At 44.0% G+C, this 17,010-nt stretch overlaps 1 protein-coding gene across 1 annotated transcript in view; it reads left to right on the forward strand.

The window, feature by feature from the left end:
* Nucleotides 1-3,877: 3,877 nt before the first annotated feature.
* Nucleotides 3,878-17,010, forward strand: part of ylpm1 (YLP motif containing 1) — a 31,736-nt gene continuing 18,603 nt past the window's right edge. The window contains exons 1-17 of the mRNA XM_084030436.1: nucleotides 3,878-4,786; nucleotides 5,181-5,402; nucleotides 6,357-6,545; nucleotides 6,649-7,157; nucleotides 7,377-10,088; nucleotides 10,408-10,531; nucleotides 10,845-10,983; nucleotides 11,078-11,164; nucleotides 11,256-11,436; nucleotides 11,664-11,899; nucleotides 12,007-12,161; nucleotides 12,253-12,315; nucleotides 12,481-12,600; nucleotides 12,724-12,900; nucleotides 12,990-13,073; nucleotides 13,181-13,264; nucleotides 13,347-13,421. Of these exons, the coding sequence (XP_083886562.1) occupies nucleotides 4,133-4,786; nucleotides 5,181-5,402; nucleotides 6,357-6,545; nucleotides 6,649-7,157; nucleotides 7,377-10,088; nucleotides 10,408-10,531; nucleotides 10,845-10,983; nucleotides 11,078-11,164; nucleotides 11,256-11,436; nucleotides 11,664-11,899; nucleotides 12,007-12,161; nucleotides 12,253-12,315; nucleotides 12,481-12,600; nucleotides 12,724-12,900; nucleotides 12,990-13,073; nucleotides 13,181-13,264; nucleotides 13,347-13,421 (5,811 nt within the window). The 5' untranslated portion in view covers nucleotides 3,878-4,132. The remainder of the gene's footprint in view (nucleotides 4,787-5,180; nucleotides 5,403-6,356; nucleotides 6,546-6,648; nucleotides 7,158-7,376; nucleotides 10,089-10,407; nucleotides 10,532-10,844; nucleotides 10,984-11,077; nucleotides 11,165-11,255; nucleotides 11,437-11,663; nucleotides 11,900-12,006; nucleotides 12,162-12,252; nucleotides 12,316-12,480; nucleotides 12,601-12,723; nucleotides 12,901-12,989; nucleotides 13,074-13,180; nucleotides 13,265-13,346; nucleotides 13,422-17,010) is intronic.

Genomic DNA, 17,010 nt, shown 5'->3' on the forward strand with positions numbered 1-17,010 from the left:
AAACTATTACATTTCATCTTTATCATATCGAACAATCACTTCTCCCTCTTGAGCATCGTTTATAACCGCCGGACAGCTTGTTGCGTAATGAAATTCAAAGCAGTCTATCGGCTCGAGGGATCTCAGGCTCTGTTTACTTATATTTACATATATTTATGTGGCTTTTGTTTTTCCACAGCAGACTAACAGGCATGATGAATGTATGGCTGCGGTCCCACTGGGACATGTGGCTCCCTGCAGAACTGATCTGTGGTCAGGCAACTTCCAGCTTTGCTGTAAAAGTCTGGAGAGCCTCAGTCGGTTTTATTCCAGTGGAGCCTCTTCATCATGTCAACATGTTGTGCTGAGACTCAGGATGACATTGTTGCACCGATGTGTTGCAAAGACATTGCTTTTAATCACAATGTATCCACAGCAAACCTCGAAATTCACAAATATTTCAGTCGACGGGGAAATTGGAATAACAGCTTCCCAGTCAGACGTTCGTAAACAGTTTACACTCGGGTGTGTTTCTGCATGCTGTGAAAGCATTCTTCACAATCACGTCTGAGAGAAACGTACAGACCTCTGCTTTGTATACTCCCCCTTCAATTTGACGCCCTTTTGATTAATCAATTAATATTCCTTTCTCAAGGTCTTTTTTAGAAACCTCATCATTAATAAAAGCAGACATTCAATTAGCAGCCAAATCTTGATTGCCAATTTTGTCATAACAGTCTCTCTTTCTATTCTTTTTTTCTCCTCTGTTCGTTATAGTTGGGAGTATCATGAGTGTGGGTTAGGAAGAATTAACTAATTTCATTAATCTAATTGTCATCGCTTTCAACCATCCCACTAATAAGTACAAATTAATATGATTAATCAATTTGACGACATAAACTCATTCAATTACAGTTTTTCAAAGGCAAGTGGGTGTGTTGGGGTGATAGGGAGGTGCGGCGAGTGAAGGGAGGTGGGCAGCCGAGCAGCTTGCTCTGTGAGGAGCCCAGCCCACAAAATTGAAATCAAGTCAGGCAATTAGTCATTGTGAATGATAAATAAATGCTGATGAAGTGTGGGGGGCAGATAACTGCAGTCTTATTGGATTCAGTGAAATGTGGTCCCTTTTTATGTCGAAAAATAACGTATATAGACTATAGATGATTGGCTGTTTTAGTATTTGGGACCAAGGCGGTACACAAAAGAATGTTGTTTTTAGATTTGATTTGAAGCAGAAGTGTCGAACTCTATTTACATTACATGCACAGATAATAACTGAGAAACTTACTGGATTAAGTTTTTCATTTTTTTCCCTTGTTTACATTGGAGTTAGACATGAACTTCTCCCTGAGAACCACAAGCTGCACAATAAAGTGCAGTAAACTGTGAGAAAATGTTTAAAAATAAATGTAAATAATGTCGATATGCTGCATTTGAAGCTCTATTTGTCTTTCCTGTTTGATAGGAGTGGCGATTACTGCTATAAATGTGTTGCATGCAGTGTATTATACTGTATTATTTTATTTGGAGTCCAAGTAGGGAAGTCATTGAAGGTTAATACTCTATATATATATATATATATATATATATTTTTTTTTTTTTTTTTGTATTGTGACATGTCACGATATCGTCTGTGAAGGTCTATTAAAAAGAGGACTGTTAATTAATTATGTTCCATGCAACAGTGTTGCTTGTATAGAAAAATAACAAATACATATTTGACACAACATACATAACCAGCGTTTTCAAGGTCATTGATTTATGTGATTTCCTCTCTGTGACCCTCACAGGCGTTGTGTCCGAATTCATATTATTCTCATAACTGCAATTTAAATAGTATGAGCCGCTAACGAGTCTGGATTCGCTGGAAGCAGCTGCTCGGATTAGATTGGTTATGTTTCAGATCTAGTGTGCTGAGAGGAAGATGTGCTGGCGCAGCGGTTCGGGGTGATGCCCTTTAATGCGCTCTATCTTATCAGAGCAGCATCACCCCTACTCAAACCGGCGGCTGATTGAGCAGCGTGATGTTGTTTAGGTCTTACATTGGGAAGAGTTTACAGAGGCACTGTCTCTAATTTGTGAAGTGGGGTATTATAGAGGAGACAATTAGACCGAGGTTCGATTGGCGTATAGAGGCTTGGATGCTGACAGTCAAGAGAAGGCTTTCAAATGTCATACCAATTAATCTATCCAGCCATCAAACAATATTCTGGAAACAAAGTCAGGGGGGGCGATCAATCCGCATCACTTTTCTCCTCACCGGGTTATGGGAAAATTGATTTGTCAAACAAAGCATTTTGGAAGCAGTGCATGGACTTGTTTGGGATCCATTAGCTTCCATTGAGCATTTTGTTTAACATAGGATTTTCATCACAGGGAAAATGCAGTGTCCTCAATACTGTGAGCTACAACTTTACGATTTCTGATTTCTTTGTGCTTTGCTTAGAAAGCTTCAGAAAGTGCTGATGAGGATTGAAAGGGGCCAACTTCTCATGCATTGAATAAATACGTTTTTTCAGCTGGTATTGTTATTAATACACTACACAAATGAACATAACGATCAGTCCTCTCCCATCTAAAAAGCACCAGGCATTAGTCCCCAGTATCATATTATTGGAGCCTACACTGGGCTATCCTGCCATCCTATATAGCGTGGCTGCCCTAAGCTGTATCATGAATCCCCTGTGCAGTGTATTGTTCTAAGACAGAACTGTATCACATTGTGCCCGTCATGCTGTTTTAGAGGGGAGAGATCTTCCTCTATGGGATTTCTTCCAGCCCCATCCCCTGATAATGTATCTCTCCCTAAAGGCTAGGCCTCCTTGACCTTGTCTTATTCATTGAGGGCGTCTTAAGCGAAAGAACTGAATCCTGAATGGGCCATTTCCCCTCTTTTAACACCCCTTTAATGTCATCAGTGAAATATGAAGTCATTAGGCGATATTAAAACACTGCTGACAAACTAATTAACGGGAGACATTAAACAGGACGGGCTTGATTAATCCGCTTTAACGATTCTTTTTAAGTGGTTCTGGTCAAAATTAATACAGATTTACTGGTGATCTTAAGAAAAAAATACTCTTATGTGTATCAGACCTCAAGGGCAGCCTAAAGTCACTGGTCTTTTACCTCCCACTGCTCTCCCTCCCACCTTACCCTCTGTTGGTAAACAGTCTGAACTCACACAGTTGGTCTCTGCAAACAAACTGCTGTAGATCATGAACTAAATCTATACTGTAGGCTACTCCTATTGGATCAAGCTATTCTCTTTTTTTCATATAGAATATATTGTAAATAGAGTAGTTCCACATGTTATCGTTGATAACTTATCTCATGTTATGATACTTCAATCAACAAATTTACATGAAAATTAAATAAATGTAAAACTGAAAATGAGTTGGAATGCATAACTTAAATGATTAATTGTAGACCGTAAGTGATTTTTTTATTTATTCTTTTTTTTTTTTACATCCAAAGGTTACTTGCTGAGTAAAAATGTCTTTGTAAATGTCTCCCTCTTGTGGTAAAATCACAGATCCAGGGTCAGCTTCTCGGCATCATACAGTATATTTACTCTGGGCTGCCTTAAAAACAGTAGGCTCCAGGATAGGACACGTTTCGACTTTTTTATGCTTTATTGGACAATTAATTTACAAAACATTGCATAAAACGTATGCGTGCGTATGGTCGGTCTTTGGCATTATGAAGTCTATAAAACATATATCAAATATCAAATCGAAATCATGTTCTACCGCTATATTAATGACAATAATAATAAAAACAATAACAATAATAATAATAATCATAATAAATGTTTTTCTCCTTTCATTCATCCCCCCCCCCCCGATACCGGAAGTGATCGCCTGATGACTTGTGACGTGTTTCCGTAATCATTGAGTGCGTTGCGCCGGAGCGATATCACAGTTTCTACGGGTTTTTGTAACATATTTTTCTATGTAAACTTCCATTAGCTAGACGTGCACCTCTCTCTAACGGATAGCTGTTTCTTGCTCATACAACGCGGTAATGAAAATGTAGCGTTAGCTATCGATTGCACTAAAGGTAGCTTAACGTTAGCCGTTAGCTTTTTTAGCCACTCGGCTCCGGCTGTATGTGAGCACAAAGGCCGTGTACACCGCCTCGCTTTTTAACCATGTATCCCTCCTGGGGGAATTATGGGGCGCCCCCGTCGCAGAACTTTGGAGGGGCTGGTGCTGGGCACAGGCAGCCTGGAAGCGGCCACGCCGGCCCGGCACCGGGATTCGGCGGCTTCGAGGCCTCTTCCGGTGGCTCGATGTTCTCCAGCCTCCAGGAGCAACACCGGCAGCAGATGCAGCAGCTGCAGATGCTTCACCAGAAACAGCTCCAGTCTGTGTTGCACCACGGCAACAGTGCGAACGCGTACGGTGGTGGACCGCCAGGTGGATACCCAGGGTCGGCGTGGCATCCAGAAGGAGGAGGGCATCCAGACGGCGGTCCTGGAGCTCAGTCGTACTATCAACAAGACGAGACAGCAGCTCAGCCGACCAGAGGCCCCGCTGCGCCTCAGCCGGGTCACCCGCAGCAGCAGCCGGGTCACCCGCAGCAGCCGGGTCACCCGCAGCAACCGGGTCACCCGCAGCAGCCGGGTCACCCGCAGCCTCCTCCCCTTCCACCGCAACCGCACCCCAACGATCCCCAACCGCATCCTCCCCCTCCAGAGCCCCCGTCATCCAATCCGCCAGAGAACAACAGTGCTCCCAAAGCCCAAGAGGCGAACAATATTGATCCATCCGCGACAGAAGACGAGAAATCCCTACCTTTGCAGGTAATATTGTATCCATTTGTGCTCTACATATTCAGCTGTTTATATCGATTGGACTTTGACACGTTTTGTTCTCTCTATTCAAAATCAAAGAGCCCATAATAAAGTACTTGAATGTAGTCTTTGGTTGGGTTAAAAGGTCAAAGGTGACAGTCATGCAAGAAACCGAATGATTCAGTCTGAAAGCGAGGCTGTATTACATTGTAATACATAAACGTAACATTAAACTATTTTTGTTTAGAATTAAGACATATGACACTAATACATAGATAACCAATTGTTCTCAGAAATCTGAATGTTGCTAAGAAATATTTGATGAACACTTGCATAGTGAAAGTGAGAACAAGGATGTTTGTGTGCTTTGTCTGAAAGATTTCTTTGCGACTGTTTTACACAGGAGCAACAGCAACGCTGGTACAAACAACATCTCCAAAATCTCCAAAAGTTAAAGCAAGAGAGAGCCAAACTAAATCAGAAAGAGGGTGATGGACCTGTGCCACTACCACCCCCTGCCCAAGGGCCCCCACCTCCTCCATCGGAACCACCAAAAGGCGCACCTCCTCCGCCCCCTCCAAAAGAGGAGCCTCCTGCACCACCGCCACCGCCTGATGATGCAAGGGTAAGCATTACTACAATGTTACAGAGGTGTGGATGTTAGAAGTCACTGGTTAAGGGGAATTCCATACACAGATCTTGTGTAGTGAAAGAAGTTTTATTAAGCTTTTTGACGCTCCAGAGAAAACTGCATGAAATCACATAAGCTGTCTCCCAACGTAAGGGAGCCGTTATTGCTGGAGTTGCAATAAACATCATAACACTCTACTCCTAAATAAAACTTAAAACCAGAGGGGGGAAATCCAGCAGACAACAGACATGTTGTTACAATAAATCCTTAATTTTCTCACGCAGTGAAAAACAAATTCATAACACATTACAGTGTGAAAAGAGGCTGTTCTATATCGATGATGAGCATCCATTATAGAACGGGATGGCACGGGTAGACGAGGCGGAGCAGCAGAAAGTTACTTAGACCATCAGGGTGAAAGTTAGAAATTAACACAAATCTATAATATAACACAAATATTGTTTATTGAACAGTTTGAGTTTAATCCTGTCTTGTCGTCATTCAAAAAACACACTTCTCATCAGTAATTTCCCTTTGAAGAATACACCTTGAAAAGCCCTCACATGTTTTTCCATGTCTTTTTGTCTATGATGACATTGTCACAAACAGCAATGAATATGTTCGCCATCCCTTCAGCGGCCAAGTCAGCCAAAACATTGTAAAATCTACACTCTTAAATGTAAATGTTACACTGTATTAATGCACCGTTATGAACGCAGGTGTTAAAAACTATATACCAGATAGTAATAACTGGAGCTAAGCATTGTTTATATTAAATGTATTAATTTACAGTGTGCACCCTTTGCAGGCCTTTTTAATTTCTATTGAAAGGTTGTGTAAAAACAGTGTCATCTCTTCCTTTAAAACCTGTCCTCAGTTATGTCAAAAATATTCTTTGTGAGCTACAAAGATATGCATTGCTAAGTTTATCGTTGTTTATGTTTAAAGCCCGAGGTCCCACAAGACCCGGAGGAGGCTGCCCGCCTCCAGCAGTTGCAGGCGGCAGCAGCGCAGTGGCAGAAGGTGCAGCAGCAGAGAGCAGGCTTACAATACCAGGCTCTCATGCAACAACACGAAAAGCTGCAGCAGATCCTGGAACAATACCAACAGCTGATTCAGCAACCTGCAAACCTACAGGTAGGTGAATGGTTTTCATGCAATATTTCAGGGAGTTCTTTGTTCTGTATGTACTTGTATGATAATTAACAAAATCACTTACACCAAATATCCTATGTTGCAGACGATGTCTGCTGAAATGCAACTGAGGCACTACGAAATGCAACGGCAGCAGTTCACCCCTTTATTCCAGAACTGGGATAGCTCCTTCGTCCTGTGGCATGAGCAGTTCCAGACCTATCCCCACAAAGACCAACTGCAGGACTATGAGCGCCAATGGAAGCAGTGGCAGGAGCAGATGAACGCCACCAATGCCCACCTCCAAGAAAGAGTGGCCACTCTCACTGCCATGGTGCCGTTTGCCTCCGGCCAGTATAGTTCTGGTATGATGGGACAGTTTGGCCAGTTCCCTGGACAAGACATGCCAATGCAGCAACAGACAGCCAGCCAGCAGCATTCTCCACTTGGCGTTGGTCCCAACTCTCAAGGTCCACGGCCTGTTGGCTTTGGGCCACCTTCGGAATCACCCGTTGGACCCCCCGTGAGAGCATCGGGCCCTGCTGTCATAGGACACAGACCCCCAGGTCCACCCACTGTTCCCCCACCAACCATCAACAGTGTCAGAGGTCCACGGTCAGTATGGTTTGTTTTGTACTACTGTGATTGGCTTTTAATTTGATGTTACAACCAGGAACTGAATGAAGAATTGTTATATTTGAAAATAGGTTTTTAAAATAAATCAGTTGAGTATTTTAATTTCGGTGGGATATTATTTACCTGATGTTTAGAAGACTAACTGTGTCTGTAATAGAAAGCTTTATTAATAATGATGTTTTCTTGCAATTTTTTCAGTCCTGGTGCTCCCGGCGGTATCAACCCTAGATTTGACCAGCCACACCAAGGTTTTGATGGTCCTCCAAGATTTAACCAGCCACAGCAGCGCTTTGATGGTCCCCCAAGGTTCGACCAACCACAGCAGCGCTTTGATGGTCCCCCGAGATTCGACCAACCACGGCAGCGCTTTGATGGCCCCCAAAGGTTCGACCAACCACAGCAGCGCTTTGATGGCCCCCAAAGGTTCGACCAACCACAGCAGCGCTTTGATGGCCCCCAAAGGTTCGACCAACCAAAGCAGCGCTTTGATGGCCCCCAAAGGTTCAATCAACCACAGCAGCGCTTTGATGGCCCTCCTCGATTTGACCAACCAAGGCACCGCTTTGATGGTCCTCCCAGATTTGACCAACCACGCCAGCGCTTTGATGGTCCCCCCAGATTTGACCAACCTCGATTTGGGCAGCAGCCTAGGTTTGAACAGCCCCCAAGGCCCCCTGGCCCCTCACCTCTTTTTGAACGCCCACCTGTGCCCCAGCAAACACAACAGCAAGGCCCCCAACCTAAGGCTCAAACAGCTACTAAACAACCTGTCAGTGCCGATTCCAAGACCCCTGGAAAGTCAGCTGTGCTGCCACAGTCTGAAAAAGAAAAAATTGAAACAAAACCAGCTGATAAGTCAAGTGCTGATGATTTAACAGATGATAACCTGCTTGGAACTGATGGCTTTTTTGTCCAAAATGACCCCATTCCTCAGACACTAAAAACAAACACAAAGCCTGCGGGAACTGATGACAATAAAACTTCTAAAAATGTCGAAAAACCCAAGCCTGGTAATGGCAACCCTTCCATAACTGCTTCCTCTACGGTGCCATCAAATAATACTGCTGCACAAAATCCCCTCAAACCAGAAGGACCTTTAACAAACAACAAACCACCACAGGTTTCAAAGCCCCCTGGGATCCAACAGCAGCCACAACAACCTTCTGGCCATATGCAGTCGAGACCAGATCCTCCAAGGCTTCCCCCTGGGAGGGGAAGAGGTCAGCCTATAGTACCTCCCCAAGTGCCTGGAAGAGGGCGTGGCCAGAGGGGCCGTGGAGAGTTCCGGGGAACAAACACTGTACCACATGGAGAGGAGATGGGAGACATGTCTTATGACTACATGCCACCGGAAGAGAATGTTGGGAGGCCAGAAGAACAGGAGGAGTATCACTGGGAAGATCCATCATACGAGCAGTGTGATGGTGAGGAAGTGGAGGAGCCTTCTGAAGAAATGTGGATGCCAGACGGACATCACTTCTCAACAGAGGAAGAGTATTATGAAGAGCCAATGGGAGGACCCCCAATGATGAGAGGAGGGCCCCCAAGGATGAGAGGAGGACCCCCAAGGATGAGAGGAGGGCCCCCAATGATGAGAGGGGGCCCACCTATGGGCAGAGGAGGTATGCCTATGGGAAGGGGAGGCCCGCCTATTGGTAGAGGTGGTCCGCTTATGGGGAGAGGGGGACCTCCCATGGGGAGAGGAGGACCACCCATGGGGAGAGGGGGACCCCCTATGGGTAGGGGTGGACCCCCTATGGGTAGAGGGGGACCATCCATGGGAAGAGGTGGACCAATGGACAGGCACTGGGAAGAACCCGAGTCAGTAGAGTACTCGGAGGAAGGGGATCCTTACTGGAGAGAAATGAGACCTCCAATGAGAGGCATGAGACCCCCGTTTCCACCTGGCCGGGGTCGTCCCCCACGCGGTCGTCCTGGTTTCATGCACCAAGGACGAGGACGCCCCCCTCACCCAGCTCATGGACCAATGGACCACGAGGCTTTAGGCCAAGGAATGGCCGTTGATGACACTGAAATGGATCCAATGCACCATGAACATGACCCTCATGGCCATCCGATGCATCCTGATGCAGGAAGAGGTAGGCGTCGTGGGCCACCTCCACCTCATGACATGATGGATTCTATGGAGGAGTCGTACGAAGAAGGCATGGAGTTAGGTTGGCAGCCCCCACATGGCAGAGGCCCTCCTCTGCCTCCACATGAGATAGATTCGGGAGGAATGAGAAGGAGACCTATGGGTCGAGGGATGGCAAGAGGAATGTGGCGGGCGGGTCAGACACATGAGGAATATGAAGAGAGACATAATGAGGGTTTTGTGGAGGATTACGGTCATGGGGAACACGGTTATCGCTGGCGGCCACCACAAGAATATCCTCCTGATGACTTTCGGCACGAGGCCAAGTACCATGAGTCTGAATGGGACAGAGAGCGTGCTCCTCCTGAGAGGGACTATCCCCCCCGTATGCCAGCTCCAGAGCCCTACAGAGACGGCCCTTGGCCAGATGAAAGAGAAAGAGGTAACCCATATTCTCATGATGAACATGACAGGGGAAGAGGAGAGCTTAGAATCCGTGAGTATAGAGATGAGCCCCCTTACCGGCAGGAAGAACCACCATACCCGCCACCTGCACCAGCTTCAGAATGGGACAGGCCTTCAAGAGTTCCTCCACCACCTGAGAGAGGATATCCTGCTGACTATGAGGAACGCAGAGCCCGCTATGAGGGGAAGAGGGAAGAGCCTCCTCTGGACATACGTCCACCTTTATCTCCTGCTGCACCTGTCACAAACTTGCCCGAGAGCTCAGCTGAAAGTGGAGCAAACGTACTTGCTCTCTCCCAACGTCAGCATGAGATCATCTTGAAAGCTGCTCAAGAGCTTAAACTAATAAGGTAATGTTTAGACTTCCATCATTGATTAATTCATTGTGATAATAGCTTTACACATTCTGACTAATCCCTAGTTGAATCTGGATCAGCAAAGAGATATGTTGTTATTTGCTAGAAGTTTTGAAATATCAACATAATTTAAAGTTTTTCAACAAACATAATTTAAAAGAAAAGTTCAGCTGGCCTGCCTTTGCACACTGCGGTAATTGAAGCAGAAAATTGTTTTGTTTTAGTTGCCATACATTTATGACCTACTTTATGTAATAATGTGATTTTGGGGAGCTTTTAGGTGAACTTAACGTCCATTCTTTTGGGTCTACAGGGAGATGCAGGAGGGGAAGACACCTGGTACTGAACCTCCACCTGCATCAGCTGACATCCTGTCTGAGCTCCCTGCTGGTCTTCTTGGCTTGGAAATCCCACCAGACGTCAGGAATGTTCTAAAGGTAGTTTATTTTTATTAACACTTAGGCATTTTAGCTCAATGAGTAACAACGCATTGTTGTATTAATGGCAGTTGACAAAGTGATTTTCAAATTGTGGTCATAGTACTTTAAGTTAAGTACATTTTCTTTGTACTTCTTCCACTATATGACACTTGCTCAGTGGATTTCTCCCTGTCTGTGGCAAGAAAGTCAGAAAGTTTTGTGGTTTCTCTCTCCCTACCAGCCTCCTCCCTGCTCTCCTCGTTTTGCTTTTTAAGAAATCAGCTCTATATCGCTTCATTTTTAATCATTATATAAAATTTGTCATCTTTAGGGCATGACTGCAGTTGCCCAGACAGCTGTAACCGAACGTGTGCATTGGGACACTAAGCCTTCTGTCACCGATTACCAGTCGCTCCCTGCACCCAAACCTTCAGTGATTCCAAAGACTGTGGATTATGGGCATGGGCACGGTATGGACAGCAAAGATGAACATATTATGTAGCCATTTTGAAAATGGGTTAAGTTTCAGGACTCTGTTGGTCACATTAACACTCATTGTTTCAGATCCTGGAACCACCGTTGAGCGGATCTCCTATGGTGAGAGAATTGTGTTGAGGCCTGACCCATTGCCAGACAGAGGTTATGAAAAAGGTGAGAAAATTCAGTAAAAGCTTAGCTTTCGCTACTCAAACAGAGCTTGCTTTTGTAATTTTCTCACCATTGTTCATTCATTTTTTTCTAGAACCTCTTGGTCCCAGAGATCCTTACAGCAGAGACGCATATTATGAAAGACGAGCAGACCCTTACATGGACCGCCGGGAGTACAGCAGAGAACGTGAACTATACAGAGAAAAGCCGCCACCCGAATATGAAAGAGAAAGATACGAGAGGGAGCGCTATCCCCCAAGAGAGAGGGATGACAGGTACAGTTTCCTCGGTAGCTCCGACGCCCCCTTTTTTCCAAAGTGTGCGGCGTCTGGACATGTGTAATATTGTTTTCTGTTTTATCTGTTTTTGATTCAAGCACACAGTCCCTGGTTGAAGAAAGGTACTACATCACATTGTGTGATTAGTCATCAGTCTGTGCCAGTTTGAATCAAGAAATTCTGTTGATGAAACGGAACTTAGCAAATGCCTCCCCTCTGTGTAGATCTCCACTGGCACCTCCTCCACGCTCAGGATACAGGGAGAGAGACCGGGAGCATCGAGACAGGGAGCATAGTGACAGTCGGGATCGGGATGAACATTATGGAAGGCCTGGCTATGACAGACCTTCATACGACCGCAGCGGACTCGACCGCAGCGGACTCGAACGCAGCGGACTCGACCGCAGCGGACTCGACCGCAGTGGGCCCGAGCGTTACGCCCATAGCTCCTCACCTTATGGTAGGTTCATTCCAACATCTGCTGACAGACATGTACCCGCATACTTCAGCTGTATGAAAAGTAATGCCATTTAGAGGAATACTTGAAATGCAATGAATATCACACAGCAGAGAGAAGAAGTTACCCAGAGGACCGAGGACCTTCCACTGCACCACCTCTCCCACCTCCATCTCAGCCTCCCCCACGAGTCGAGAGGAAGCCAGAAATCAAGAACATTGACGATATCCTCAAACCTCCTGGCAGAACCTCTCGCCCTGAAAGGGTATGAATCACGGCTTCAATGTTTCTGTAACAATATGATTTTGTTCGTTTTTATAATATCAAGAAGTAATTCATGTGATATATTTTAACAGATTGTCATCATAATGAGAGGACTTCCAGGAAGTGGAAAAAGCCACGTTGCAAAGCTCATACGGGTGAGTGTTAATTTAGCTGAACTTCAGGAACAACATACAACAACAATACTCATAGAGCCTGTTCATATGTCCTTCCCAAAAAAAATGTTCTCCCTAACAAATATTATTACTGTAACAAAGCCAATAGAAACATTAAATCTTTTTAATTTTTTTGATGTTATTAAGGATAAGGAAGTCGATTGCGGCGGTGCACCTCCAAGAGTTCTTGTTTTGGACGACTATTTCATGACGGAGGTTGAGAAAGTAACGAAAGACCCTGACACAGGGAGAAGAGTCAAAAACAAGGTGAGTCTTACATGCAACAATAAAGTAGTGCCATTGGAAACTCAGCATCACTGAGCAGCATCACCTGGCAGATGTATCACAGTTGTTATTATAAACAATGTAATGCAAATACCTGTCCTGCAGGTTCTTGAGTACGAGTATGAGCCAGAGATGGAGGATACCTACCGGAACAGCATGCTTAAAACGTTCAAGAAAACTCTGGATGATGGCTTTTTCCCATTCATCATTTTAGACACTATTAATGACAGGGTTAAACAGTTTGACCAGTTCTGGAGTGCAGCCAAGACGAAAGGCTTTGAGGTGAGTTTTGTTCATGGATGATTTCGATTTTATTTTATTTTTTTAAATCTGCTTTGTGCTAAAGATGTTTTGTTTTTCTCATGTCTAAGGTGTATCTTGCTGAAATCACTGCAGACACTCAGACTTGTTCAAAGAGAAATGTCCATGGGCGCACGCTGAAGGATATATTGAAGGTCCGTCATATCAAATAACAATCTCAGACGCATTTTGTAATAATCACAATGTCCACTATAGAGCATACACAAAGAATACAATTCTGAATGGAGCGTTCTGTACACAGATGTCCAATAACTGGGAGCCTTCACCACGTCATATGGTACGCTTGGATGTCCGATCCCTGCTTCAGGATGCTGCTATAGAGGAGGTGAGGTCTTCAAGACTTGATGGTTCTCATAATATAGCAGTCTTTTCTCAGTACCTAAACTAACATGTGCTTGTGTTATTAGGTCGAAATGGAAGACTTCAATCCTGATGACGAGCCCAAGGAGCCAAAGAGGGAGGAGGAAGAAGAGGGTGATCTGGTAGGACACGAAACGCTTAAATTTTATAGCTACGTAGTTGCAGAATCATTTCTACTTCTTTTTATTCCCATCTACCACATAAGGCATACACAGTATTTTAATTTCAATGTAGTAAATATCAGATTTACAAGGAAGACCAGAGCAGAACAGAGAAACTATAAGGGATCGTGATAGAGTCAAAGTACTGTAGTGGATTGGTCCTAAAACTAAATGATATGTGCAACAGGCCATTAACTAAAGGAGGAGTTGCAAGGCTTAGTTTAGTATATTTCATTGTTAGATACATTTGAACATTTCATCTTCAAAATGTTGGAAATTTAAAAGTTCATGATGTTGTTAAAATACCACCATCGGAATAAGTGTTCCCAAACTTTAGCCTGAATGACATTTATTCATCTGACATAATTATATTACCTTTATTATGAAGGAAAATGTTTACAGGTGCATTTATAATCAGAAACCTGCATTTTTAGGTTCAAATTTTTATATGTTTCCAAATCAATCATTTAAATAGCTTATTAAACTATTCTGGTAAAATTTGAACAAACCATAAAATCTTGAATTACCTGTGCTGGTGTTGATGGAATGAAAGTGATGGACTTTCTGCTATCCATCTCGGTGGAAGATTATCTTCGGTTGTGTCGACATCTTGATGAAATAAAAGCAGTAGCACTTGCTGCTGAGGAACATATTTTGAAACTTTCAAAATATAAATGTGTCCTTTGGTAGCACCTTCAGGGGGATTGCCACCATATGGATCATGCAAACTTGAGACCAAACTGGACTACAGTGCAAAATTCATGAATTTGTGATCATGAAATGCACAGTTGCCTAATAATCAATTGCCTAATCTGCTTTATCTTAAATCAGCTTGCATCAATATTTAGATAACAATGTATCAAATGACAATGGAAAATAGTTTGAAACAGTTTGATGTACAAATCTGCACGTCCCCTCAGACAAGATCAGAATTTAGAATTAGCAGCTATAAAGCCAAATATTTCCTTCTGAGTTTGTAAAAACAAAGAAGAAGAAGAAAACATAAAAAAAAACCAAGATCCCATTAAGGTTCCAGTAGTGCCATCAGGCACCATCTGTTAGTTCGTTACAGCACAACAGTCCCGGCGGCATGGGCGGGCATGGGCGGGCATTGGCGGGCCGTGCCCGCCCACAGAGTCAGCCGTGCCCATAGATATGGCCGTGCCTGCCCTGAGCTGGAAGCTGTTTATTTTATTTGGGTTTTGTTTTTTACCTCGGAGTGGCCAACTTTCTATTATTCCTATCTCGGTTTGTCGATACAATTCAACCAATCCAATCAAGGAACAAACGTGCTGGCCAATTACAGGTGTTGGGGCGGGTCACTGAGTCATACTCATGAGAGGGACGCTGTTAGTACTTGACGTTCAGTGTTTCCCCCAGAAAATGTGTTAGTTAAGGTGGTGTCTGTCAGGGGGGGGGGAGGATGATGAGCATCACATTAATAGCTACAGATACTGTAAAACACTACAACGACATATGAGTGCATGTCTTATTTTATGAAGTAAAATATAAGTTATAGGTTTACTCAACAGCTTAATAGTTCATAGAAATTCAGGTAGAAATAGGTTAACTCAGAGTTCCACAGCTTATCAAAAACAATCCTCCCCCCACAGGGGGTGTCTCCCCCCCATGTAAATGATTATTGATTTATGAATGAATTGATAGGTGGCTTATTTTTGGCATATATTAATTTCTTTTTGGCCTGGAGGCAAGGGCGTAACTTTGAGTTGAACATTGGGGGGGTTGAGATTTCCGCCTGTGAAGCAGGTGTATATATATATATCTTTGGAGACTATGGTGGGGGGATTGCGATCCTGTAGGGGGGTCCGGGGGCATGCCCCCCCGGGAGAAAATTTTAAATAATTTCATTTTAATGCATCAATTTGGTGAATTCTGAGAAACAAAATATGACATATCAATTACTGACCAATTTCTTACAAACTGCTGGTACTGATACAAATGTTGACATACTAAATGGGGTTGATGAGTTTAAGCATTCAAGAAAAGATGAAAACAAAAATGACTAAAACACAATTTGTTTATTATTATTATTATTATAATAATAATAATAATAATAATAATAATAATAATATAAGTGGGTGACTATTCCTCAGCCTTCCTTGGTGTTTTGGTTTTGACTAAAGCCTCGTTCACATACGTCGCCACTCTCCCATCTCTGAGCGACAGCTGTCAATTAATGTGAATGTGTTCTAGTGGAATGTGGTCAGGACAGGCGATGCGATGTGGTCGATCGGAGATCAAATTATTTTAACTTTCTGCGATGTGAGTGAAGCGAGTACCAATCACAATGTAGAATAGAGATGATCGACAGTTGACGTCAACAGAGAGTTCCACAGATAGTTACCGTTTGAAGTCGCCGGCGGCAGTGAATTTTTTTTTGCCAGCGAGTAGAATTCAGCGAGAAAGCGAGTGACGGGCGAGTAGCGACGTATGTGAACGGGGCTATACGCACACGCACTGTCGAACTCGCCGGCTGGGGGGGGGGGGGGGGACAAACTAACTTTTGTTCAGTAACATGATTTGACTCGTGAGTGGTGGCACTGGAGCCCTAGCAGTAGCTACCTCCTGTTGGGAAAATACTTTTATTCTTTTGCTTTTTTTCGCGTGCTTTCTTCATACCACCGCTGATGCGGGGAGAGACCGGAGAGACAGTAGAGAAGCGCAGGTCCGGCAAGGTGGGCGAAACCAAATCTCAGAGCGGGAGGGGGCACAGACAAACGTCACTATTTTTTACTGGTAAATTGAGAAAATCTACCACACTGTTGTGATTATAATGCTTAACATTCAATATCAATAATTATGATATCAAATTGGGTGGGTTGTGGTGGCTGGTTTGGATTATTGGGTGGGTTGCAACCCACCCATCCCCCCCATAAATTACGCCTATGCCTGGAGGCCCTGCCCGGCCTGTACAATGGTAGGGGAAACACTGCGGCGAATAATGCTAGTATATGGATTTTTTTTTTTTTTTTCTTTTTCTTTTTTTTTTAAGACGTTAGTTTAGGCGGCAGCCCTTTGTTGTTAAGGCGGCTGCCTTAACAGGAAAGCGCTGCGGGAAACCCTGACGTTCATGGCCGCAGTTGCTCATAGAGTCGCTAGTTAGCTGTGGTGTTCGGTATGGATATTCGTATTTTTCCCCCAAAAAAAAGTGACGACGCAAACGGGAGCGAGCAGGAAGCAGCGATATTCACTTGTACTGGAAACGTCAGCACTGAATTCAACAGTAACACTGGAGTAAACATTCATGCTAGGAGAGGTAGCTCCCTAGCTGCTGGAGCTAGCGCTCCCAGTATGAATGTTTACTTCAGTGTTCAGGTTGACATCAGTGTTCAGGTTGACATCAGTGCTTCTGTTTCCAGTAGAAGTGAAGCTGTATGGTGCTATCTGAATGCCACAACCCTTGTTGCTGGTCTTCTTGAATAAATGCTTGAGTTGAACAAATGGACACAGCACTACACTATTTTGTTTGTTTGTTTTTTAGATTTTGGGATGAACTGCCCCTTTTTAGTAAGAGGAAAATGATTTCTCC

This window comes from Eutrigla gurnardus (genome assembly GCF_963514095.1).
Source record: "Eutrigla gurnardus genome assembly, chromosome: 16".
Taxonomy (NCBI): domain Eukaryota; kingdom Metazoa; phylum Chordata; class Actinopteri; order Perciformes; family Triglidae; genus Eutrigla; species Eutrigla gurnardus.